This window comes from Lotus japonicus, chromosome 4 (assembly GCF_012489685.1).
Source record: "Lotus japonicus ecotype B-129 chromosome 4, LjGifu_v1.2".
Lineage (NCBI taxonomy): Eukaryota > Viridiplantae > Streptophyta > Magnoliopsida > Fabales > Fabaceae > Lotus > Lotus japonicus.
The window spans coordinates 58,023,962-58,051,609 of record NC_080044.1 but is presented as its reverse complement, the minus strand read 5'-3'; the positions used below and the strand labels follow the sequence as shown (position 1 = coordinate 58,051,609).

General features: G+C 40.6%; 1 protein-coding gene, 1 non-coding gene and 1 pseudogene across 2 annotated transcripts; all 3 read left to right on the top strand.

Moving 5' to 3' along the window:
- Positions 1–1,223: 1,223 nt before the first annotated feature.
- LOC130716328 (small nucleolar RNA R71) lies at positions 1,224–1,330 on the top strand. The gene has a single exon (XR_009011947.1). It is a non-coding gene; the product is annotated as a small nucleolar RNA R71 (small nucleolar RNA).
- A 15,658-nt stretch (positions 1,331–16,988) lies between these two features.
- Positions 16,989–18,380, top strand: LOC130713034 (uncharacterized). The gene has a single exon (XM_057562837.1). It carries the CDS (start codon positions 16,989–16,991, stop codon positions 18,378–18,380), a length of 1,392 nt encoding a protein of 463 aa, XP_057418820.1.
- Positions 18,381–22,021: 3,641 nt separating this feature from the next.
- On the top strand, positions 22,022–27,095 carry LOC130713033 (flavonol 7-O-beta-glucosyltransferase UGT74F1-like; annotated as a pseudogene).
- The last annotated feature ends 553 nt before the right edge of the window (positions 27,096–27,648 follow it).

The window sequence follows — 27,648 nt, the reverse complement described above, 5'->3', positions numbered from 1 at the left end:
TGCTCGCTCCAAGATCGCACAAGGCTTCCACATCCGCCATGCCTTCAATTTCCACCGGAATAGTAAAACTTCCGGGGTCTCTTCTTTTCTTAGGCATTTTCCGCTGCAAAATGGCACTACATTCCTCCGTCATTAACACTGTCTCATCTACTCCCTTCAACCTTCTTCTCTTATGCAAAATATCCTTCATAAACTTAGCATATATAGGCATTTGTTCCAAAGCATCGGCAAAAGGAATACTAATGTGGAGCTTTTTGAAAACATCAACAAATTTTGAAAGCTTTTTATCTAAACTCCTCTTAGCCAATGCTTTAGGGAACGGAACCTTGCTAGTTTCAGGAGTAAGATCAACTTCCGCTCTCACCTTAATAGGCACAACTATTTCTCCTCCCACTATCTCCTCTCTCTTTTCTCCCTCTGTTTTTTCCTTCAATTCATTCTTCACTCTCCCACTTCTAGTGGCTACAACAGAGGCATTTTCTTGCTTAGGATTGGGGATAGTGTCGGAGGGAAATTTACCTTGAGGTCTCTCGGCTATTTGCTTGGCCAGCTGGCCGAATTGATTCTCAAGATTCTTGATAGCTGCCTCTTGATTCTTGTAATTATTCTCCGTCCGGTTGATGAAAGTTTCCACCAACTCCTCTAAGCTCTTCTTGGAACCACTACCTTCACCTTCTCCTCGCTCTTGTGGTTGTCTTGAGCTTTGGCCTTGGAAACCTTGGCTAGGAAATTGCCTTTGAAAGCCATTACCTTGACCACTATTACCTTGCCTCCAAGAAAAATTGGGGTGATTCCTCCATCCTGGATTGTAAGTATTTGAAAATGGGTCATTCCGAGCTTGCCCCATGGCCTTCACTTCCTCCTCCGGTCTAGTCTCTATGCATTCTTCGCTGTCATGTGGCCTTCCACAAGTCACACACTCCACCTTGGCAACTCGACCACCAATCTTGGTAGTCTTCATTTGATTTTGAATCTCATTCATTTGCTTGGAGAGTTGCTTGTTGGAGGCCATAAGTTGATCATAAGCTTCAACCTCAAGGACTCCTCTTCGGGCTTGGCGATCATTACTAGAGTTCATGGCTCTTATAGCCATTTTTTCAATCAACTCGTACCCCACTTGTGGAAGTAAGGCATCGAACTCTCCACTTGAAGCCGCATCTAAACCAAACCTCGAAGAATATTGGAGACCATCATAGAACTTTGCTACTTGTTCAGCTTGAGTAAGGTTATGTTGAGGACACCTCCTCAAGAGCTTCTTGAACCTCTCCCAAGCTTCATAGAGATTCTCATCGGTGGATTGAGTAAAAGTCATGATGCCATTCTTGAGCTTTCTCAAGAGGGCTCTTGGAACAAGCCTTGTGGTGAACTTCTCAGCCAAGTCTTCCCAAGATGTAATACTACCTTGGGGCTGTGAGTTCAACCACTCCTCAGCAGTATCCCTCAATGAAAAGGGGAATAACCTCAAGCGGATGGTGTCCGCTGAAACATTCTGAACTCTGTAGGTGTTGCAATTGCGGATAAATCGCTCCATGTGTGCATGAGGATCTTCAAGAGCACCTCCACCATACTGATTTTGGCTCACCAAATTAATGAATGCCGGCCTCAGCTCAAAATTTCCCGTGCCATCGGGGGAAACTATGCTGCCCGGATAATCGTAGCTCATGGCAGCCGAGGTGAGGTCTCTAAGAGAACGATTGGCATTCTCCAATTCATGCTCTTGAAGTCTTTGAGGAAGAGCCTCATTCACTCTTTCTTCAATGTGGGCTTTCATCTCCTCCTCCGTCATATGGGCAGCCATGGCGGCTAACTCAGCAGCTCTTTGTTGAGCTCGTCGACGATGGAGGGTGCGTTCTGGCTCCGGATCAAACAACAGTGGATCCGAACCAAGTCTACTGTGCATAAACTGAAATCACAAAAACAGAGAAAATGTTAGTAACACCTATTCAATGCAATGCTTAGTAAAACAAACAAACAAACTCTTTAACTTAAACCGAAAACCATAAACAATCCCCGGCAACGGCGCCAAAAACTTGTTGGTCAATTCGCAAGTGTACGAATACCTCCGGGTTTTAAAATATCGAACCTCAGGGATTGTGAGTGAGAATTGTTGATTTAAGCCTAAAGTTTGCAAGTTCTTCAAACAGTAAAATTCAGAAATTGGTTTTGGTTGATTGTGACAAAAGATTTGCAAAAGAGCAATGTTGGTAAAGTTTGAAATAACAATTGAGAGAAAATTGCCTTGGGTTGTTGATCATCTAATCCATTTTAGTCCACCTATCCTATGCATGTGAAACCTTGATTTAACTCTTGTTGTTATAGCCTATGTACTTACTAGTTGATTCCTCACAAAAGTAATTCTCTCAAATTGAAAGTTAAGCCCAATTCCTTGTGTACTTAAACATTCATAAGAGGTATGATAGCATGTATATTCAGGCTAACAAAACCCTACCCTCACTCTATGCCTAGAAGCAAGTATAGAAGGATCTATTCCAATTCATGTCCCTAAATCATAACAAATTTCCATTTGATTATAATCTAGCCTATAGCAAAGGTGCACCAAAGCTAAACATGCAATAAGGATTTGAAATACAAGATTGAATCAAGAACTCATGCATAGAGATAGGATTTAACAAACTAAAATTTCATAGAATCTCTTAACCCAAAGCAAAAAGTAAACTAGCCACTCATGGCTAGTGAATTCATAAAGAAAATGTAAAGAAAACCTGAGAAAAAATACAAGTTGCAAGCCTCCCTTGGCCCTAAAGTTCTCCTCAGCTCACAAACTTGATAAAAAATGAGTGAAATGTCAAAATGTATCAAAGAAATTGGCCTAAGCCTTATTTATAGGCAAAATAAACGAGGCTGGGCGCTCAGGCGCCAATTCAGAGTGCCTGAGCACCAATTGCATGTTGAAAAACATTCCTCTGGACCCAATTGGCGCCTAGGCGCTCAAGCTCACCTGAAAAGGACTTTTTGGCTTCTGAAACTCCTCTTTTCAATCCTCTTTAAGTTCTCCATCAATTCCATGCTTCTTGGCCTTCTTTCTCCTTCAGTTTCTGCTCTCCAAACCTAACCAACAAGTTAAGGAAGATTCTAGAAGCTCCAAGAGCTCATTAGCACAAGAGGTCCTTCAACAAAAACACAACAAAACCATGCAAGTCCTAAACTTTACTTAAAATGCAAGAAAACTCCCTATAAAACTACTAAATTACCAAAACAAAATAAAGACTAAAGAAAAGACAAAAATGCATGAGAATGCATGAAACACTACAAGAGACTCAACAAAAAGACTCAAAACACACAAAGAAATGACCCTAAAAACACTACTAAAATAGGGTCATCAGCAGGCATATAGGCTTACCCTTAGAAATGTAGTACATGATTACCTTTTAGGTTGCATTAAGGTAATCAGTTCCACCGGTTCTGGGGTGAATGCAGGATATGAAAATCCTCTGCCAAATCTTCATGTTTGGCTTCAAGTCCTTTATGTTATACTTGGTCCTCTCCAGAGACCAATTATTATAAATCTCCTTATTGACTACGTTCCTCATCCCAGGAACATTAGCGTCAACGTTTTTGATCCTTTTTCCTTGCTGGAACTCCATACCCAGCAGCTTTGCAATGGACTCTTCTGAAATTACAATCTTCTTGTCCAGCACATGAGAGACGACATAGTAGTCGTTGCAGACTGCGTTTTTCCAGAATTCTACAACCAGTTTGTTGTAAATCGGACCGCAGAGCCTATCAAAGTAACCAGACCACCCTTGCAAGTTGACTTGATCCCTAATATCAAACCCATGATCAGCCAGGTTGTCGAAGTCCACTCTTGCTTCGTTGCACACAACCAGTTCTTCAGCTTTCTTAACGCAGGTAACCACATTGGGTGTGTTCAGAATTTGTTGTGCTGCTTCAAATCTCTGAGTTTCTTGGTCTTCGGCGGTTGGTTTGGAAGAAGTAGTGACACTTGCTCTTGATTTCCTTGATTTGCCCATGATTCTCAGGTAGTGAGGTTTAGGGTTCAGAGAGAGAGAGGAATATTGGAGAGAAGAGTATGAATGAATGCAATGCACACAAAGAGTTTGAAAAACCGTCTGTGTAAGTGTGTGGAAGATCGTGTGTGAAAAGTGCGTATAGTGGGTTTAATGGTAACCGTTGTGATTTTAAGAGGTAAAAAGTAAAGGCAAAATCAACGGTTGTAAAATAGATAGTCTGAAAATAGCATAGTGGAGGAGAGTAGGCATCATTATTATAGCAGATACACCACGCGACTCAAGGAACTATGTCACAAATGAAGTGACACGTGTATTGTTGCCTACCACAGAAGTTTAACCAATGGGTTAAGTGCTTCTGATCGAGTACCTTCTGAAAAGGGTAACATCTGATGACTTCAGAGGTACCAAGGTCAGAAGTTCTGAGGAAAACCTTACTCTGGACAAAAGTCCATGTTCAGGTTTTCAAGAATAAATAAAAACCTATCTTCTGCTAAGGGCTTAGTGAAAATATCTGCCCACTGATGGTCAGTATCAACATACTCTAATGATAGAGTGCCCTTCTGAACATGATCACGAATATAATGATACTTTACCTCTATATGCTTTTCTCTTGAGTGTAGAATGGGATTCTTGCTGAGTGAGATAACAGCTGTGTTGTCACAGTAAATAGGAACCTTCTTTAGAGACCAACCATAGTCCTCCAGATGATTCTTCATCCATATGGTTTGTGTACAGCACGTGGCAGCTGAGACATACTCTGCTTCAGCAGTTGATAGAGCAATTGTGTTCTGTCTCTTGCTTGACCAAGTGACAAGATTTGTTCCAAGGAAATGACAGCTTCCAGAGGTGCTTTTCCTTTCCACTATGTCTCCAGCAAAGTCAGCATCACAAAAACCTGAAAGTGTATACTCTGATGTTTTTCTATACATCAAGCCAAGGTTAGTGGTTCCTTTCAGATATTTGAGGATCCTCTTAACAACGGTTAAGTGAGTCTCTCTATGATCTGATTGGAATCTAGCACAGAGATGCACACTAAACAATATATCAGGTCTGGAGGCAGTTAAGTAAAGAAGAGAGCCTCTCATTCCACGATAGAGCTTCTGACAAACCTTAGAGGAAACTTCCTCTTTCTCAAGAATGCATGTTGGATGCATTGGAGTCTTAGAGATGTTGCAGTCACTCATGTTGAACTTCTTCAGAAGTTCCAAGGTGTACTTCTTCTGATGGATATAGGTGACTCCTGGTCGTTGATCTATTTGAATTCCCAGGAAGTATTTGAGTTCTCCCATCATGCTCATTTCGAATTCAGTCTACATCAACTTAGAAAATTCCTTGCACAGAGAGGGATTAGCATAACATAAAATGATGTCATCAACATAAATTTGAACTATAAGAATATCATTCTTATAGGTTCTGCAGAAAAGAGTATTGTCACCTTTACCCCTTACAAACTCATTCTGTAGAAGAAAGGAGCTAAGCCTTTCGTACCACGCTCTGGGAGCTTGTTTCAGTCCATAGAGTGACTTCTTGAGCTTGTAGACATGCTCTGGATGTTTGTCATCTTCAAAGCCAGGAGGTTGCTTGACATACACTTCTTCAGAAATGTAACCATTGAGGAAGGCACTCTTGACATCCATTTGATGGAGAATGATGTTGTGATTCACTGAGAAGGAGATCAGTAGCCTTATAGCTTCAAGCCTTGCTACAGGAGCAAAGGTCTCAGTGTAATCAATCCCCTCTTGTTGACTGTAGCCTTGAGCCACCAGTCTTGCCTTGTTTCTTGTTACTTCTCCTTTTTCATTCAGCTTGTTTCTGAATACCCACTTGGTTCATATGACATGGAAACCTTTGGGTTTAGGCATTAAGGTCCATACATCATTCTTGGTGAACTGATCTAGCTCTTCTTGCATTGCCAGAATCCAGCCTTTGTCTTCAAGAGCTTCATCAACTGATTTGGGCTCAATGAGAGATACAAGTCCCTTCAGACTCAGAAGAGTCTCTTATGAAGGTTTGAGCATAGACCTGGTTCTAACGGGAGCATCTTTGTTGCCAATAATCAGTTCTTCTGGATGAGAGGCAGCTATTCTTTTCTTCTTCTGAAGCTGATCAGAAGTTGTTGGAGCAACTTTAGATGCTTCTGCCTCTGGAGCAACATCCTCTGAGTTGTTCTTTGGTTGATTTGCTTCCGAATAATCAATGCTTAAATCTGCAAATCTTTCAAACAGCTTTGACTTTTCTCAGCCAAGCTTATCATCAAATCTAATTTGGATAGATTCCTCAACAGTTTGATGAATAATATTATAAATTCTAAAACCTTTAGATCTTTCAGAATAACCAAGAAAATAGCATTTTAAACCTTTAGAATTGAATTTACTCAATTGCTCCTTAGTGTTGAGCATGTAGCAAGTACTTCCAAATGGATGGAAGTAAGAGATATCAGGTTGTCTTCCTTTGCATAGCTCATAAGGAGTCTTCTCCAGAATTGGTCTGATGGAGATTCTGTTCTGGATATAGCAAGCAGTGTTGATTGCTTCTGCCCAGAAGTGCTTGACCATACTTGATTCTTGCATCATGGTGCGAGCCATCTCCTGAAGAGTTCTGTTCTTTCTTTCAACAACTCCATTTTGTTGGGGAGTACGAGGACAGGAGAAGTTGTGAGAGATTCCTTGGGAGTTGAACAATTCTTCAAAAGCTTTGTTCTCAAATTCTCCACCATGATCACTTCTGACAGTAATCACTGAAGTTTGGAACTCTTTCTGAACTTGAGTGATGAAGTTGGTAAACATAGTGTGTGTTTCATCTTTGTGCCTTAGGAACTTTACCAATGTCCACCTGCTGTAGTCATCTACAATGACTAACCCATACTTCTTTCCTCCAATGGATTCAGTTTTCACTGGTCCAAAGAGATCAATGTGAAGTAGCTCAAGGGGTCTTGTTGTAGATACCACATTCTTTGATTTAAAGGGCTTCTTGGTGAATTTTCCCTTCTGACAAGCTTCACACAGAGCCTCTGATGAATACTTCAGACGAGGCAATCCTCTGACAAGATTTAGCTTGCTGAGTTGAGAGATCTTGCTGAGGCTGGCATGCCCTAGGCGTCTGTGCCAGATCCATTGCTCATCATTAACTGACATGAGACACTTGACCTTCTAAGATAGCAGTTCAGAGGATTTGATTTTGTAAATATCATTTTTTCTCTTCCCGGAAAACAGAACAGATCCATCTGTTTGACTGACAGCTTTGCAGCAGGTTTGATTGAAGATCACATCATAACCTTTGTCAGCAATTTGGCTTATGGAGAGAAAGTTATGCAATAATCCTTCCACCAGAAGTACATCATTGATAACTGGAATTTTTCCATCTCCTATGGAACCTTTTCCAATGATTTTTCCCTTCTGGTTACCCCCAAAGCCAATGTCTCCTCCTGACTTAAGCGGTACCAGCTTTTGGAATATAGACTTTATGCCCGTCATGTGTCGCGAGCATCCACTGTCCAGGTACCATGACAGGTGTCTTAACTGAGCTGCATAAGATGTCTGCAACAGGAATAATTTTTGTCTTAGGTACCCATATCTTGGGTCCTTTCTTGTTAGTTTTCCCAGAAGTTCTTGGAACTTTGGGTGCAACAGGAGGATAATACATAGGAACCTGATTATAATATTTAGACATGTCAAGTTTAAATTTTCCCTTTGGTTTTACCACCTTTGGTGTAACCTTTTCTGGAATGACAGTGCCAGCGGGAACGAAATGCTTATGCAATGGTTCGCGTTTGGGCTCAGATGACTCATCTCTCATGGATTGAGAGTAGCCAAGGCCATTGTTCCCATTTCTGCTTATGCCATAGATCATTGAAGCCATAAGACTTCTGTCTATGCCCTTGGCTAGGAACCTTTGAAATGCTTTCTCATATAATGTCTCATGCTTAACATCAGATGATGCAAGTTGATCTTCTAGCATGGCATTTTTAGCACGAAGAACAGAGTTGTCATTTTTAAGAGAATAGTTCTCTTCTATGAGTTCAGATACTGACTTCTCATGAACTTCTGATGAACTAATTTTAACAGCATATTTTCTTTTAAGCTCTTTATGTTTATTTACCAGAACATCATGTTTCTCCATTATTTCAGATAAAGCAGTTCTTAGCTCAGATGGAGAAAAATTAGAGAATACCTCATCGTCATTCTCAGAGTCTGAGTCATCTTCTGAAGCTTCAGCACCTCTGCTGGTGGTAGCCATCAGAGCCTCCACAGCTTCATCTTCTTCTGACTCAGCTTCATCAGAGTCAGTCGCATCGAAGGTCACGAGAGCTTTCTTCTTGAAGACTTTTCTTGGTCTCTTGTCCTTCTTTAGCTTGGGACAGTCACTCTTGTAGTGCCCAGATTCCTTGCACTCGAAGCAAGTGACTTCCTTTCCAGATGACTTTTTCTGACCAGATGAAGATTCAAATCTTCCTGAACTTTTCTTTGGTCCTTTGCCTTTGCTATGTCTGTTCTTCCAGAGTTTGCTTAATCTCTTTGTGAAAAGAGATAGCTCTTCATCACCAGACGCATCTGATAGCTCTTCAGAAGAATCTTCCTCTTCTGCCTGATAAGCTTTCGCTTTGTCAGACTTTGACTTAAGAGCAATAGATTTGTCTTTCTTTTGAGGCTTGTGCTCTTTGAGTTCAATCTCATGGCTTCTGAGATGACTCACGAGCTCTTATAACTTTAGCGAGTTCAGATTCCTGGAGAGTTTCAGTGCAGTGACAAAAGCCATCCACTCCTTAGGCAAATTTCTGATGATCTTTTTGACATGATCACCAGTAGAGTAGCCCTTGTTTAGCACTCTGATTCCAGCAATCAGAGTTTGAAACCTTGAGTACATCTCCTTAATGGTTTCACCAGATTCCATCTTAAACTGCTCATATTGTTGTATGAGAGCAAGAGCCTTGGTTTCCTTGACCTCTTCATTTCCTTCATGCGTCATGACCAAGGAGTCATATATGGATTTTGCTGTTTCTTTGTCAGAGATCTTCTCATACTCAATATATGATATTGAGCTGAATAGCATAGACTTCGCCTTGTGATGATCCTTGAAACGCTTCTTCTGAGCGTCAGTCATTTCAGAACGGGGGATCTTCACTCCTAAAGCATCTACTGGATCAGTATAGCCTTCCATGACCATATCCCAGAGATCTGGGTCAATGCCAAGGAAATAACTCTCTATTCTATCTTTCCAGTACACAAACTTTTCACCATCAAAGATTGGTGCTCTGAGTTGGTTGTTGTTGTTGTTGTTGTCAGCAGAAGTATTGGCTTGGGCCATCGTTTGTTTTTCACACTAGGTTCTGGATCACTGAACACTGTTAGGTGTTTAAATCAGAATCGGAGCTCTGATGCCAATTGAAGGTGCGAAAAACACTAGAAAGGGGGGGTTTGAATTAGAGTTTTCGAATAAAGGATATACTTTTTAACTTTTTCCAAACTCAAAGATAAGAACTAGGTGCTGAGGGATAAGAAGTGAAGCATGCAAGTATTTTATCCTGGTTCACTTGAGATAAAAGCTCAAGCTAATCCAGTCCACCCGTGAAGGTGATTTCTTCCTTCTTCTGATGAAGGTAATTCACTAAAATCAATGAGTGTTACAACTGCACTTTGCTACCTGCTAAGTGACTAACAATACACTGATTTTCTCACTAGTATCCTCTTAAGAAGCTGATCTACCGATCCTCTTAAGACTAGCTAAACACTGAATCAACCTTGATTCAGTCCTCTCAAGATCCGACCAACCTTGGTCTCTTAAGGAACTTTACAAGTAATGTAAAAGGTTTCGGGTTTACAAGTAATGCTTCTAAAAAGCTAATAGTAAACTCAGATGTTTAAGAACAGTGAAGAAATAATGCTAAGAGATTGGTTCGTATAAGTTGAATGATTTCAGCAAAGTTTCTTAGCTTCTTTCTTCTATCTTCAGCCTTTAAATACTCCAAGGCATATGATGTAGTCGTTGCTAGGGTTTTGTCCGTTGGAGTGGCAATCTTGTAAAATCAGACTGCTAGGCTGCACGAGGTAAGTGGCGGACAGACTGAGGCTTGTACGATTTTGTACTATGACAGCGACCTGTCCTTTCACCAGCTGACTTGAGATCTGGAGTGCTTCAGATGAACGTTGGTGAAGCTTTTGATCATAGTCAGACGGAAGCTTGGATCCTCTGACCTTGCAACTTCTGCTTCTGAACAAGTTCCTCAGAACTTCTGAACGTCAGAGCTAGAATAGCTTTGGTCTCCAGATGCCAACTTCTTTCAGGTCTTCAGAACTTGAGTCTTCTACTTCTGGACCGTTCCGCTGGAACATCTGGTCTTCAGAACTTCTGACTCCAGTTCTTCAGTACCTCTTGAGAGCTTCCATCTTCAGAACTTCTGAAGGATTTTCCACTGTTCTGACGAACATGATAATCTTTAAAGCTCTCTTTGGTTCTTCTTCTTCTGAATGAATAGGTTTGGGTCAGATTCAGAACCTGTTTGTCACAACTCAAGGAGACAAACGTTAGGGTACCACAATTGTTCATCATCACAAACCTTAATTGTAATCATCAAAATATAGAGATGCAACCACTGATCAAACCTTGATCTTACAAAAAGGCCAGGACATTTGTCCTTACTGGCGTGTAATGTGGGTCCCTTTGTTATTAGTTTAGAGGATATGATTTGTTATTACTTGAGATTCAAGTAACTCATTGAAGGGAGATATACGCGGGTTGTTTATTGTTGGAACAAATCAGTAATTGGAGATTTGTTTCTATTCTTAAGTCGTTAATCACTCATATCATATCTTGGAAGATTCTGTGCTGATATGAGTTGGATTAGATTTGTTCTTCAGCCCAAGAAACCCTAGTGCCGCCTCTGCTGAAGTATAAAAGGACAAAGAACTGAAGCTTGAAGACACGGAGAATTATATTGAAGATTGAGTGTTTTTGAGAGTGTAAGTTGTTCTTTGTCGTTGTTGATTGTGAACAAGTCTTGCTCATTGATTCTATAAAGTAAGACCTTGTTCTGTGTTGCGTTTGAGTGTCAAACAAACTTTGAGTTATTGTTGTTACCAATCACTGAGGCAGTGATTGAGGAAAAGTGAGAGGGGCTTTCATACTTAGGCTGTGGTTCTAAGTAGAAGACCACTGGGTAGATTAGGTTAAGAACAATGAACTTGATGTGTTCATGTGTGTCTGCAACACCTAGATCTTGAGATAATGGAATTCCTTTTCTTTGGGCGAAAGCTAACCAGACGTAGGTGAAGTTTCACCGAACTGGGTTAACAACTTGCTGTGTCTTGTTCTTTTTATTTGTACCTGTGTTTGTGCGTTTTCAGTCATATTGTTCTAATCGATTCTCCCAGCATCGTGCAGGACATCTGTTCTAAGGGATCTAGAATTTCAATTGGCATCAGAGCAGACACCCCAGTTCTGTTTGGGTGAGCTCCAGGGAGATACTTTCTTGATCTCATGGACAGTAAGGAGGGAGGATCGATTAACAGGCCACCAATCTTGGATGGCTCCAATTATGATTACTGGAAGGTTCGCTTGACAACAAAACTTGGAAGGCTGTGGTCAAAGGTTGGAAACATCCTGTCAAAGCTCAAGCTGAGGGAAGCACATCTATTCCTGAAGAAAAACCTGAGGATGAGTGGACAAGTGCTGAAGAAGAAGCTTCTCTGGCAAACTCAAAGGCAATGAATGCAATCTTTAATGTTGTTGACAAAAACATGTTTAGATTGATTAATACTTGCACTGTGGCCAAAGATGCTTGGGAGATTTTGAAAACTGCTCATGAAGGCACAACCAGGGTAAGGAAGTCTAGACTCCAGATGCTTACCACTCGATTTGAGAACTTGGCAATGACAGAAGATGAGACAATTTCTGAATATCACATGCGTGTTCGTGATCTGTCAAATGCTTCATTTGCTCTGGGAGAACCCATGTCAGATGAAAAGCTTGTGAGGAAAATCTTGAGGTATGTAACCAGCAAGTTTGCAATGAAGGTCACTACTATTGAAGAAGCTCAAGATATCAGCAGTTTGAAAGTGGATGAGCTGATTGGTTCCTTGCAGACGTATGAGTTGAAAGTGGGTGAGAAACCTGAGAAGAAGACCAAAAGTATTGCCTTTTTGTATCCAACACTACTGAAGGAGATGATGCTGACAGTGAAAGTGAGAATTTATCAGAAGCCTTGACTCTTCTTGCTAGAAAATTCAATAGAGCTCTAAGGAAGATAGACAGAAGAAATAAGCCTAATGTCCAGGACATTAAGTCAGACAACTCCAAATCCTTCAATTCCCAGCGAAAGGCCAAAGAGGAAGACAAATCAGGCCAAGGCAAGGGTGTTCAACGTCATGCATGTGAGGGGTATGGTCACATTAGATCTGAGTGTGCAACCTATTTGAAGAAACAGAAGAAAGGCATGGTAGTTACATGGTCAGATGAGGATACTGAGGATGAGGAAGAATTATCTGCCAACAAAGTGAATGCTTTTTCAGGAGCTGTTAATGACTCAGATTCCAGTGGGGATGAGATGACATATGAAGAGCTAGAGGAGACCTACAGGCTGTTGCACATCAAATGGAAAGAAAATTGCAAGAGGTTGAAGGAGCAAGGGGATGAGGCAGAACTACTCAAGACTGAAAATGAAAACCTGAGGGGAACCATTGATAAATTAGAGGATGATCTTGAGGAATGGAATACAAAACTGAAAGATGTTGAAACTGTAGAAAAGGCCAAACTTCTCCTAACAATTGCTGAGCTTCAAGAAAAGGTGTCCACTCTGACAGGAAAAGTTGAAACTACATATAAATCAGTGCGTATACTGAACAGTGGATCAACATGCTAGAAGAAATCTTAGAAGAAACTAGCAAGCAAGGAAGAAGTGTGAAAAACATTGGTTTCAGTTACAAGTATGAGAATAAGGGAAATCAGAAAGCATCAAAGAAGTTTGTGAGTGCTAAAGAAAACTCTGAGTTCAAAAATCCAGTTAACTATCGGATGTCAAACCCGATGTCACAACATGTGCCTCAGCATACAAATACTCAGAAGTTTACTGCACCAACTCATTGGAGATGTCATTACTGTGGTAGGTTTGGTCACATTAAGCCTTACTGCTTCAAGCTATATGGATATCCCTAGATTCAGAAGGTCCTCAAATCATCCAAGAAGGCTTGGATACCCAAAGGTGAAGTCGCTTGCCTCATAACCCACACATCTTTCAGAGTTTCATCAAGTGAAGACTGGTATTTTGATAGTGGTTGCTCAAAACACATGACTGGAAACAAGGAGTATCTAGAAAATCTTAAAGAATACTCCAGTAAATTTGTTACCTTTGGAGATGGTGCTAAAGGAAAAATCAAAGGCATTGGAAAGCTGGTAAACTCTGGATTTCAGATCTGAATAATGTTCTACTAGTCAAGGGATTGGCTGCAAACCTAATCAGTATAAGTCAATTGTGTGATCAGGATCTAAATGTGTTGTTTAGCAAGAAAGAATGTATGGTTACTACTAGTAATCATAAGGTTATGATGAGAGGTGTCAGGTCTAAAGACAATTGCTACATGTGGGTTCCACAAGAAAAAGCACAAGTGTCTAGATGCTTGATATCAAAGGTGGATGAATTGAATCTATGACACCAACGTCTAGGTCACATCAATCTCAAGAGTATGCAGAAAGTTATCTCTGAAGAGGTTGTTCGAGGTCTACCAAAGTTAAAAATAGATGAAGGTAAAATATGTGGAGAATGCAAGATTGGGAAGCTGACCAAAACGTCTCATGCAAAGCTCCAACATCCAACTACAACAAAGGTCCTTGAACTACTTCACATGGATCTAATGGGGCCCATGCAAGTTGAAAGCTTGGGAGGTAAGAAATATGTGTATGTGTGTGTTGATGATTTTTCCAGGTACACTTGGATTGACTTCATGAGAGAGAAATCTGAAACATTTGACATATTCAAGAAGTTATGTCTAAAGCTTCAAACTGAGAAGAACTGTGCCATAGTAAGGACCAGAAGTGACCATGGAAGAGAATTTGAGAACTCTAAATTCTCTGACTTTTGTGATTCAGAAGGTATAAGTCATGAATTCTCAGCTCACATCACTCCTCAACAGAATGGGATTGTTGAAAGGAAAAATAGGACTCTTCAAGGATCTACCAGAGTAATGCTGCATGCAAGGAAAATCTCCAACAGATTCTGGGCTGAAGCTATGAGCACCGCATGCTACATCCATAATAGAGTAACCATTAGAGCAAGAACTACAATCACACTATATGAACACTGGAAAAGAAGGAAGCCAACAGTGAAACACTTTCACATTTTTGGTAGCAAATGTTACATTTTGGCCGATCGTGATCAAAGAAGAAAGCTGGATCCTAAGAATGATGAGGGAATCTTCATGGGGTATTCTACAAACAGCAAGGACTACAGAGTGTACAACTCTCGAACAGGGGTCATGATGGAATCAGTAAATGTCTCTATTGATGATCAACCAAGTGGAAGGGAGGACACTACTGCAACAGAAGATGATCAACCAAGTGGAAGGCCTACAGAGTGTACAACTCTCGAACAGGGGTCATGATGGAATCAGTAAATGTCTCTATTGATGATCAACCAAGTGGAAGGGAGGACACTACTGCAACAGAAGATGAGGATGGTCCACATGTCCAAGCCAATGTCCCAACAGTTGACCTCGACATCGAGTCAGATGTAAGCTCTGATGAACAAGAAGAAAAGATGACCACTGCCAATAAAGGTCCTTCCATCAGAATCCTAAAGAATCACCCTCAAGAAAATATTATTGGTGATCCTAAAGAAGATGTTACCACCAGGGCCAGAAGGTACATTGCTCATGAATGTTTCATCTCCAAGATGGAACCAAAGAATGTCAAGGAGGCCCTAACAGATGAGTACTGGATAAATGCAATGCAAGAGGAACTTGACCAGTTTAGAAGAAATGAAGTGTGGGATCTCATTCCTAGACCTGAAGGAATAAAAGTCATAGGCACTAAGTGGATCTTCAAAAACAAGTCAGATGAGAATGGTGTTGTGACTAGGAACAAAGCAAGACTTGTTGCTCAAGGATACACTCAGATAGAAGGGGTAGACTTTGAAGAAACGTTTGCTCCTGTGGCTAGGCTAGAATCCATTAGGCTCTTGTTGGGAGTTGCCTGTCTTCTGAAATTCAGATTATTCCAAATGGATGTCAAAAGTGCTTTTCTGAATGGATATCTGAATGAGGAGGTGTATGTTGAACAGCCAAAGGGATTTATAGATCCACATCATCCTGATCATGTCTACAAACACAAGAAAGCCTTGTATGGATTAAAACAGGCTCCTAGAGCATGGTATGAACGACTCACAGATTTCCTGGTTAAGAATGGCTATTGCAAATGAGGAATTGATAAGACATTGTTTGTGAAGAATGAAAGAGGAAAACTCATGATAGCTTAGATATATGTTGATGATATTGTCTTTGGTGGGATGTCGAACCCGATGGTGGAACATTTCGTCCAACAGATGAAGTCAGAATTTGAGATTAGTTTAGTTGGTGAGTTAAATTACTTTCTGGCACTTTAGATCAAGCAAATGGAAGACTCCATGTTCATCTCTCAAAGTAAGTATGCTAGAGGTATTGTTAAGAAGTTTGGTCTTGATAAATCTGGGCATAAAAGGACTCCTGCTGCTACTCAAATCAAGTTGACAAAAGATAATCAGGGAGAGGATGTTGACCAAAGCTTGTATAAAAGCATGATTGGAAGCCTCTTGTACCTCACTGCTAGTAGACCAGATATTACCTTTGCTGTGGGTGCTTGTGCAAGATATCAAGCTGCACCAAAGACAAGTCATCTCTTACAAGTGAAAAGAATTATCAAATGCATAAATGGTACATGTGACTATGGCATTCTTTACACACATGATACAAATTCTTCTCTTGTAGGGTATTGTGATGCAGATTTGGCAGGGAGTGCTGATGATAGGAAGAGTACATCTGGAGGTTGCTTCTTCCTTGGGAACAATCTGATTTCACGGTTCAGTAAGAAGCAAAATTGTGTCTCTCTATCCACAGCTGAAGCAGAATACATTGCAGCGGGGAGTAGTTTCACTCAACTTGTTTGGACGAAGCAAATGTTGAAGGAGTATGAAGTCAAGCAAGATGTCATGACATTGTATTGTGACAATTTAAGTGCCATTAACTTTGCAAAGAATCCCATTCAACATAGCAGAACCAAGCACATAGATATCAGACATCATTTCATCAGGAAGTTGGTTGAGGACAAAATTGAACATGTTCCCACAGAGAAACAATTGGCTGATATTTTTACCAAACCCTTGGATGCTGCTACATTTGATAAATTAAGAGGCAATCTTGGGATTTGTCTCTTCGAAGAAGCATAGCAATTAACGCCCCTTTTCAGTCTAACGGCTAGTTTTCTCGTAACTACCATTAACTGCCGTTGTGACATCATTGCTTCCTTCCCACTCAACTGCTATATAATCATCATCAACGGCCTCATTCCAATCTCACAACAAACTGCTAATCTTGATCTCACAATCTTCGGTTCTCTTTACTTACAATTCTCTCAATTCTTGTACTTGTTCTTTCTGCATTACCATTTCACCATGTCTACAGGCAAGAAAGAATCTGTGAAGGGAAAGATAGAGAGAACTGCTGGTGGTGCTAGGGTTATGGGTTTACACACAAGTTCTTCCGCTCAATCCAAGAAGAACTCAACTCCATCCAGGAAGCATTATAAGTCTCGTGCAACCCCAATACAAAACCCTGAAGCCCCTGTGTCTGAGGATGTTTCAAACTCTTTTATTTCTGCAAATGATGAAGACGATGTCGCAACGTCTACACATTCCTCAGATGAGACAATCTCTGACCAGCCTGACAAGGAAGGTCCACTCTCAAAGGATTCTTCCCTTCGTCCAAGAATCCTGATTCCAAGGCTGAAGATTCAAAGGATGCTCTGTCAGTAGAGCCTATGAAGACCCCTCCCATTGTTCACGATATCTCTGATGGTGAAGATTCAGAGGAAGTACCCTTGGCCAGTGTTGCTGCCAGGATACTTAAAAGAAGAAGGGCATCTGTTGGAGAAACCCCTGTGAGCCAAAAGAAGAAAGCAAAGTCCACTCCTGTCTCTTCAAAATCAAAACTAGTGGATGTGCAAAGCAAGGTAAAGAAAAAGGTTGTGGAGTCCTCTGGCAAGAAAGCAAAGAAGACTACTGTGAAGAAGAAGAAGGTTTCCAGGGTTGAACTGGATTCAGATTTGGATGTTGAAGCCGATGTCATGGACATCACGGCTTCTGAGAGAAAGAAGTTTTCTGGTAAGCGCATTCCCCAGGATATTCCTTCAATTCCACTTGATAATGTTTCTTTTCATGCTGTTGAGATTGCCATCAAATGGAAGTATGTCTTCCAGAGACGTATTGCTAAGGAAAGGGAAATTGGGTCTGATGTTTTGGAATGCAAGAAGATTGTTGCTCTTATCACAAGAACTGGTTTGAGGAAGGCTGTTATGGAGATAGGCAAGTGTTATGATAGGCTAGTGAAGGAGTTCCTAGTCAATTTGTCTGATGATGTTGGCAATCCTGCCAGTCCTGAATTTAGAAAAGTCTATGTGAGGGTTCAGTGTGTGAATTTCTCTCCTGCAATCATAAATAAAGCACTCGAGAGGAGTGTGGTTGAATTTGTTGAAGAACTCTCTCTGGACACCATTGCTGAAGAATTGACTGGAGGAAAGGTGACGAAATGGCCTGCCAAGAAGCTTCTCTCTACTGGATATTTGACTGTGAAGTATGCAATTTTGAATAGGATTGGAGTGGTGAATTGGATTCCCTCTAATCATACCTCTGCAATCTCTGCTATGCTGGCCAAGTTGATCTACCGTATAGGAACTGAGATTCATTTTGATTTTGGCTCTTTTGTGTTTACTCAAACCCTGAAGCATGCTGAGACTTGTGCAGTGAAGCTTCCTGTCTCTTTTCCTTCACTTCTGACTGCTATCATACTGACACAACATCCTCATATTCTTGGTGTGAATGATGTGCCCTTTCCCAGAGGAAATCCTATAACCTTGGATCATCGCTTATTCTTGGAACCTCATGTCCTGGACATTGATCTGCCATCCAATAGGACATTTGTGCCTGCTTCTATGTCAGCTTCTGGAACAAAGAGTGTTCTTTCTGAATTGGAAGATATTTCTAAGGAGTTGCAAGAAACCATCAGGGTTGCTGCTGCAAGGAAGCTTAAGGTGGATGCGTTGATTCAAAGTCTCAAGGAGGAAGCTGGTCAAGAGGGTGAGCCTGCAGCTGCTGCTGAGAAGGAAGGATCTGCAGACAATGACGAGGAGCACTCTTCTTCTTCTGATGTTTAGTACTTGTCCTAGTAGTTGTACTAGTTGACCCTTATTTGGCTGTGCTTTAATTCTTTCCATCTTTGCCAAATTTGTGCTAAAAAGAGGGAGTAGTGTTGTTGTTGTTGTTTTTGTTGGTTGGTTTGTCGTTCTTTCATTTTGCTTTGAAGACTTGGTATTCTGGTTCTGTTCTGTAATAATCATGAAGACTTATTCAAGACCGGTTATGTACTAGTTCTTCAAGCTGTTTGTTCAAGTATTCTACTGGTTCTGTTCAAGCATTATTTGGTGTGTTAGTTTGTGTGTGTGCTGCTATGCATATGGTATTTATACTTCAAGCAGTCTACATGGATGCATCATTTGAGGGGGAGTTCCTCTCTGGTTGGCTACAAAGATGCATTATTTTGAGGGAGAGTTTTTTTTCCGCTGCTGATGTGATTTACCCTCTCTGGTTGTGAAGTTGTTTTTAGACAAAATTTGACAAAGGGGGAGATTGTTGTTCCTTTGTTGTCATACATTTTGTTAAAAACAACCTGATGTCCTAGCCGATGTTGTGACATCTGCTTTTGTGAAAAGGCCAGGACATTTGTCCTTACTGGCGTGCAATGTGGGTCCCTTTGTTATTAGTTTAGAGGATATGATTTGTTATTACTTGAGATTCAAGTAACTCATTGAAGGGAGATATACGCGGGTTGTTTATTGTTGGAACAAATCAGTGATTGGAGATTTGTTTCTATTCTTAAGTCGTTAATCACTCATATCATATCTTGGAAGATTCTGTGCTGATATGAGTTGGATTAGATTTGTTCTTCAGCCCAAGAAACCCTAGTGCCGCCTCTGCTGAAGTATAAAAGGACAAAGAACTGAAGCATGAAGACACAGAGAATTATATTGAAGAATTGAAGATTGAGTGTTTTTGAGAGTTTAAGTTGTTCTTTGTCGTTGTTGATTGTGAACAAGTCTTGCTCATTGTTTCTATAAAGTAAGACCTTGTTCTGTGTTGCGTTTGAGTGTCAAACAAACTTTGAGTTATTGTTGTTACCAATCACTGAGGCAGTGATTGAGGAAAACTGAGAGGGGCTCTCATACTTAGGTTGTGGTTCTAAGTAGAAGACCACTAGGTAGATTAGGTTAAGAACAATGAACTTGATGTGTTCATGTGTGTCTGTAACACCTAGATCTTGAGATAGTGGAATTCCTTTTCTTTGGGCGAAAGCTAACCAGACGTAGGTGAAGTTTCATCGAACTGGGTTAACAACTTGTTGTGTCTTGTTCTTTTTATTTGTACGTGTGTTTGTGCGTTTTCAGTCATATTGTTCTAATCGTTTGTCCCAGCATTGTGCAGGACATCTGTTCTAAGGGATCTAGAATTTCACTAAACATGCATAATGGAATTGAAATACAAGGTTAAATCAAGAACTCATGCATTGAGATAGGATTTAGAAAACTAAAGCTTTATAGAATCTCTTAAACCCAAAGCATAAAAGAAAACTAGCCACTCATGGCTAGTGAATCCATACAAGAAATGTTTAAAAACCTGAGAAAGATGAAAAGTTGGAAGCCTCTCACAAGCCCCGAGGTTCTCCTCAGCTTCTAAACTTGATCCAAAATGAGTAAAATGTCTAAGTGTTACAAAGAAATTGGCTAAAACCTTTTTTATAGACAAACTACATGAGTCTGGGCGCTCAGGCGCCAATTCCATGCCCAAAACATGCCTCTGGAAGGCAATTGGCGCCTAGGCGCCAATGGAGCACGCCTAGGTGCTCTAAGCTCGCTGAAAAGCTTTTTTTATCCTTATTGTTCAGCATGTGTCATGAACTCAGAAGCTGAAAGAACCCCCCCGATTAATATTTGATCTGAGAATATTCAGATAAGGAACCTGCGACATCAAATCAAACATATATGTTATACATGTCATAGTACTAAGAAAGTAAATAGAGTAAGAGAAATAGAGAATGTAATAGTGCAAACTGTGTTGTTGTAGTGAAAAAAAACAAAGATAAAAAATCCACATCTCTTCAGAAATCTGAGCTCACTTCATGAAACGATTGTAAGCAGATGGGAGACGGTGCTTCTTCTCAGGTGCTGCAAAAAGAAAATTCAATTTACAAATAAGGACACACATGAATGTTGTTGGGAACTGAGAAAGAAAATCATTTGTAGAGGGAGTTTTGAGTAATGTGAACTGTAACTTAGTTTTGATACGATTGCAAGCATGGACTTTTATACTGAAACTGAATATTAAAATTAAAGCAAATATTTTAAAATGGAACAAAGCTGTCACTCACAATTTTCAAGGAGGTTCTGAGTTCCCAAGCACGGGCAGAGGCTGAATCAACTCCTCCCATGTCAGGGTATTGGACCCCTTCTGCCAGTGTTCTCAGGATTCTCTATTGGTCCCATTCCTCTTGAACTTGAACCTGGTCCAGATCTTGATGATTGCTTGGAAAGAAAAAAAACAGAAAAAAGAGGAAGAGAGTGAGTGTACGAACAACGTGGGTGACCCAGGCAGAAAGCAGGCGAGCTTGGCGTTAGTAGCGGCGGCGATGGTGAGGAGATCCAATTGAAATCGCAAGTCTAAAGGAATCCGCAATCGATTCTGTCGCTAAAAACTATTAACTTCACTCTTTTCATCCTTACTCTCTCAAGTCGAAGAAAAGTGAACCTTGACATCAAGAATGGCCGAAACAGAGTGAGTGAATGAGTTTCAGACTAACCGTGGAAGCAGAAAAAGCAATAACATGATAAGAGGGGTACCTCGAGTTAGGGTTTGGGCGCAGATGAACAGTGAATTGCAGAAACAAAGTCACAGGAGGAAGAAGAAGATTTCAGATTAGAATAATGCGTTGATGGTGAGCGGCGCACAGAGGAGGAAGAAGAAGATTTCATATTAGAATAATGCGTTGATGAGGAGGAAGAATTTAGGTTTAGCACGTGTAAATTATCTGGAGAAATAAGGTAAGGAGAATTCATGGCACATGTGGCAAGTAGGGGCAAGGAGGAAGAGCCTAGCTTTGACATGTGTCAAAAATCAAATGAGAATTAATTTGGGAGCGACACATCATCAAATTTACCTTAGAAAAGTTCTTCTTTTCTAATATATATTGATATTGATTCGTGATTAAAATCTTTGCATGCTATATGATGTGAGGATTGAATAATTATTTTTTTCTGAGAAAAAATTATTTATCTACTTTAAAATGGTTTTCCTATATCTTAGGAGAAACTGTTCAGTAAGAAAATTGAGAGTTCAATATATTCATCTCACAATGTGAGAGTTTTTTTTGTTGATAAAACAAAAATTCAAGTAAGCATACAAATGGTTCATACGGTAAATTAAGACTAACAAACCAACTTGCAGCTTGCGTTTCAAAAAATATAATTTGTAGATAGGTTATGATTTATAAACACACAAAAGAGTATATATCCATAAATATAGATTTTTTCTTTATAATTTTTCTTATCACATCAAATCATATATCAATGCATTACCTGTTTTTCATTTCTTCTTTTTTCTTACATTGGGTAGGGTATCTACACGGTGTCCACCAAACATTTTCCTTTATAAATAGTTGTGTTGCTCAAATAATTTCAACAGTTTGTGTTATTATCATCACCTCCACCATAATTCAGTTCTCTTTGTGCTTGTGTCAACATAGGTGATGGAAGAGAAAAAGAGCAAGGAGAATGGTTGTAGGCATGTGTTAATGATTCCATACCCAAGCCAAGGCCACATAAATCCAATGCTTCAATTTGCCAAATTCTTGAGCACCAAAGGAGTCAGAGCCACCATTGTCACAACCATATTCATCTCCAAAACCATGCATCTCCAATCATCACCCTTACCAGCCTCCATTCAATTTGACACCTTATCAGATGGTTATGACCAAGGTGGTTTTGCTCAAGCTGCAAACATATCAACCTATCTTTCTTGCATGGAAACCACAGGCTCCAAGAACTTGAGGGAACTCATCCAAAAATACAACATTTCTGATCACCCCATAGATTACTTAGTTTATGACCCTTTAATGCCATGGGTTTTGGAACTGACAAAGAATTTGGCTTATTAGCTGCTGCTTTTTTCACTCAGATGTGTGCTGTCAATTGTATAAATTATTATGTCCACCATGGACTTTTAAAGCTTCCTATTTCTTCAACACCAATCTCTATACCAGGGCTTCCATTGCTTGATCTAAAAGACAAACCCTCTTTGTTCATGAGCTTGGTGTCTATCCAGCTTACTATGTGTTACTCATGAATCAATTTTCTAATGTCCACAAAGCAGATGTCATTCTTGTTAATTCCTTCTACAAGCTAGAGGACCAGGTTTTTCAGTTACCTCCTCTTTATATTCCTTGTCACACTAGCACATTATTTTTTACTCCTTTCAAAGTCGATGATTGTAATAAAAGTGGCATAACAACAAAAGTCATATAGTGACATTAAGTATGAACTGTAGTATGTGCGGTTAAATAATTTATTATCTCATGAATTTCCATATAGGTGGTGGATGCCATGTCGAAGCTATGTCCATTTTTGATGATTGGGCCAACAGTTCCATCCTTTCATCTGGACAAAGAAGTCCCAAGTGACAGAGCAAATAATTTGAATCTCTTCCAATTAGATTCATCAGCCATTGACTGGATCAAACCAAAGCCATCAAGGTCAGTCATTTATGTATCATTTGGCAGCATGGTCTGCTTTAGCACAGAGCAGATGAAGGAAATAGCATTGGGCTTATTGGGAACTGGTTTCAACTTCTTGTGGGTGATCCCTGGTCTAGAGACAAAAAACCTCTCTAAAGAGTTGTTGGAAGAAATGGATGCAAGTGGAAGGGGTTTTGTAAGACCTGGATTTGCAGAACAAGTTAATTTCCGACCCACGCGTAGAATCAGTGTAAGCGTGACAGGAGTTTGCTGTTTGAGAAAGATTAATGAAGAAGAAAGTTCAGGAATTGCTGGAGGAATGTTGCGTAGTCGCTTCGGGAATTAGTGCGAGTCGTCTGCACACCTGCCTTATGGCGAGCGTGTCAAGAATAGGCTAATTTCGCTTTAGAGCAACGTATTAAGTGAGATTTCGAATCCTTGGAAAATTTGAAAATTCTCTTTATTTTTCCTTCGACCATCGTTTCATTTCGGAACCCTGGACTGTACGCACGATAGTATTCACTTTTCGGGAGTCCGACGACGCTAATTTCTTTGCTTCGAAACCCTAGATTCGAGCGATGGATGAAGACTTTTTCTATTCGGGACTTCTAACGAAGTTTCCGTTCGCGTTGCCAGATTTGTTTCGACATTTCCAATCTTTCTCCAGTATAAAGTTTTGTCGTCTGACCATCACAGCAAAAAGTAGTTTTTTCGGGACAGATTAACTTACACCGCTTTTGGGATTTTGGATATCGTTTTTCCCAAATGTCAGAGATTTGTTTTGAGTTCTGGAATTCTGACGCCAGAATCTCTCTTAGAATTCATCGGTGAACGTGCTGCAAAAATCGGAATCGCGAAATTTTCATTTTCCCGCGATTTCGCCTGCCTATAAATAGCTCAAAAATCAAAATATCTCTCCATTTCCATCCATCCAAAGCCGCGAGTTCAAGGGGGAGAGGAGGAGAAGAATTTTTCGCCAAAACTCGACCGATCTTCGCGCAGTTCGTCCCTACTTCAAGGTACCGAGGTAACTAGCTTGATTCTTACCTCTGATTACTGTTTCTACTGCGTTTCTATAGTCGTTTCTGTGCTCACAGTTTTGAGCTTTTTGTAAAACTGTCCGTTTTTCCTGTTTTCTCGCTTGGGTTATCTTCTCTACGTGCCCAAGAGCCTAAAACCTCCGTCAGTATTCACCGATTGTGATCGAGTTGTCAAAGATCTGAAAAACTGATTCAAAACCCTTTTTGTCGCACATTTCGAAACTTTATTGTCAAAAAGTCGTAATCTGACTTCGTGCCTTTAGGATTTGTTGTCACGGATGTCGTTAGGATCATTGTTGTCAAATTTGTTTTCCGAACGGATAACTTTGAGGTTTTGAGCTTTTATTTTGGACCAAAACGCCCCTGAACGGCCGTATTTTGATCCGATCGTCCGAAAGTTGTTTCGACAGTTTCTTTGCCTTAGTTTTACCCTAAAACTACCTTGTAAACAGATTTGATCGAAGAAAAAGAGCCGGAGCTCTTTTTCCTTTTTGGCCGAGAGCTATATCAATGGGGAAGGAGTTTTTCGTTTTCGAAAACTTGTCTTTTTGTATCCGATTGTTGTATTCTGAAGCTTTAATGCTTTGTCTATCGTTTATGAGTTGTATTGCGATCGAACTAATCGATTTTGTTTGGATTCTGCTTTGTTTTCTCCGAGGTTCAGTTGAAGGAACTTTGGGTTTTGCAGAGCATTTGTGTGAAGGGAGTTTAAACCAAGAGGCTGGAGCAGCTCGAGGTTAGGGCAACTTACTATTAGCTATGAATGCATGATAGGCGTCGATGAATTCGACTTATGCTTTACTTGATGTTGATTATGTTGATGAATTGATATTATGATATTCCTGTAACTGATGATGCTGAGATGATTGTTGGATTGTGCGTTTTGACGCGACTTCGGAGTGGGGATTCATTGATCTGGTGATCTTTGATATTTCGGGTTGGATGAACGACCCTAGGCAAGTCCAAACGTGGGGTTTGAGACTTAGCCATTCATTGGTATTTGTTCGTATTCTTAGACTTTCCCCGGGAAACTTCTTTTGGAGGGTTTTTGGAAACTTAGAATGATTAGACTTTCGAAAACTAGCGACTTTGGGAGACTTAGACTTTGAGAAGTAAACTCATAACTTGACTAATCCAATTCGAAACGTTTTTACTAAACGAATAATCATAGGAGAACTAAAGGGGAAAATAATTGCGAAAGACAGGGAAAAGTCGACTTTTGTTGTGGGTTTTGGTATTGGGGAAAGCCACTGAGGTGAGCTACGGTGATGATTGAAAGTCACCGAGTACTCTAGTACTCTTGTTATTCGAGTCGTGTTGTATTGACCGACACTGACTCTGGTTTTGATTTTGGGTTTTGTTATTCGAGTTGTGTTGTATTGACCGACACTAACTCCGAGTTGTGTTGTATTGACCGACACTAACTCTTGGGTTTGTTTTGAGTTTGGGTTTGAGCTAAACACTTATGTGGTGAGGACGATTCGATGTCTGGCTAACCATATTGCATCAATCGGGTGAATAACGGGAATGGTTCACCTGTGCATCTTTTGGTGAATAACGGGAATGGTTCACCAATGCATTAATGATGAATAAGGGGAATGGTTCATCATACGGTGAATAACGGGAATGGTTCACCAAGGATGAATAACAGGAATGGTTCATCCATAGTGAAGAACGGGAATGCTTCACTTGTGGCGAACGGGAACGCGTCACAATCCGGATCACATTCATTGCATTTCACGCATACATTCATTCTGACTGGAATTGTGTGCTGTTTGATTTATTGAAGCATTGTTAGAGCCAATAACATGCTAGGATTGCTTATATATATGCATATCAACATATATTTATACCCCATATCACATGTTGAGTGTATATCTACTTATTTCCGTGAGTTGACCCTTGCGCCTTGGCTTTGGTTGCATGTTTGTTTTTGGGCGGTCGGCCTGCTGCCAGATGTCGATGGCCGACTGGTTTTCGATGGTCTCTCCCTCGGGGGGGATCAGGTATGAGCTTGTGGATCGGGCTGCCCCCACCGCTTGGGTGATCGATGTTGCTGGTCACCGAGCGACGTACAGGGGAAGGGTCATGGAGGACCGGACTGACGAGCGTGGACGTCTGACGAAAGGAGCTTTACGACGCATGGAGCTGAGTTTCAACTTGCCAACTTCAGTTCGCTGTGGACTCGGTACTGGATGGGTAGGTTTAGGCAGGCGTCATATTTTGTGTAGAGCTCTGATTCGTTTTGTTTTGGGACAGGGTAGATTCCCGACGCATGACTTTTTGTGTGGTTCTCTTACTGAGGAATCACAGTGAGTCAGTCGGACCATAGGGGTCTTTGCTTAGGCCATTTTGAGGCCGACTTTCTCCTTGTGGGTTGTAATTATAAACTTTCTTACTCACACTTCTGGGTTGTATATATTTTCCTACGAGCACACTACTTTGGAGTCACTGCGAGTGCGCGTGACGTGGAAGTGCAGCTGAGGCTGTACATGTCTATATTTGAGGTACATTGGTTAGTTAGTGTTGGGTTATGTCTTTACTTCCTATTGCTTTATTTAAAAGGAATCAAACGAAAAAAAAATTACCTGTTTTCCGCGTAAAGTTTATTTTTTGTTACTAAAGTGACACCTGGAAAACGGGGTGTTACAGGTTTAGTGGTGAATTGGATCCCCCAATTGGAAGTTCTATCAAACCAAGCTGTTGGTTGCTTTCTAACACATTGTGGATGGAACTCAACCACTGAAGCATTGTGCTTTGTGGTGCCCATGGTTGCAATGCCACAATGGACTGACCAGCCTGTAAATGCAAAATATGTTGAGGATGTGTGGAAGATGGGGATCAGAGTTAAGGTAAATGAAAATGGGATTGTGACAAGAGAAGAGATTGAGAGTTGCCTCAGGGAAGTAATGGAAAAGGAACATGGAGAAGAACTGAGGATTAATGCTAAGAAATGGAAGGAACTTGTTAAAGAAGCAGTGAGTCAGGGTGGCACTTCAGACAACAACATCAATGAGTTTGTTAATATGCTGAAGAAATATCTCTATTAGTTTCAATATATAATGATTATGGATTCCCTCAATAGAATACAACTGGGGAAGTTCTGCCATGCAACACATCGAGATGCAACCAGATAGGCATACGGGGGTGTCGCCTCCATTGAAGAAACAAAACTCTTTTGATGGATTGGGATTGGCAGAGGCTGCTGAGCAGCTCCGCCCACCTCAATGAAGTTGTTATCTTGGAACTGCCGCGGGTTGGGAACCCCAGGGGCAGTTCGAGTCCTGAAAGGGCTCATATCATCAAAAGTTCCCGACGTGGTCTTTCTTTCCGAAACACGTAAATCATCTCAGGAAATTGGTGGAATGCGACGGAATCTTATTTTTGCTAACTTGTTCCCTGTTGGTTGTGCAGGTGCAGGCAAGTCACGTAGTGGTGGTCTTTGTTTACAGTGGAGCAATGAGGTGGAGGTCCAAGTGGTCCATGCATCTTTAAACCATATATTGTTTATGGTGGATCACCCAAAAGCTCATGCTCAAATGCAGGTCCTTGGTATATATGATTTCCCCGAAGTGCAGAATAAGCACCGCACTTGGGAATTTA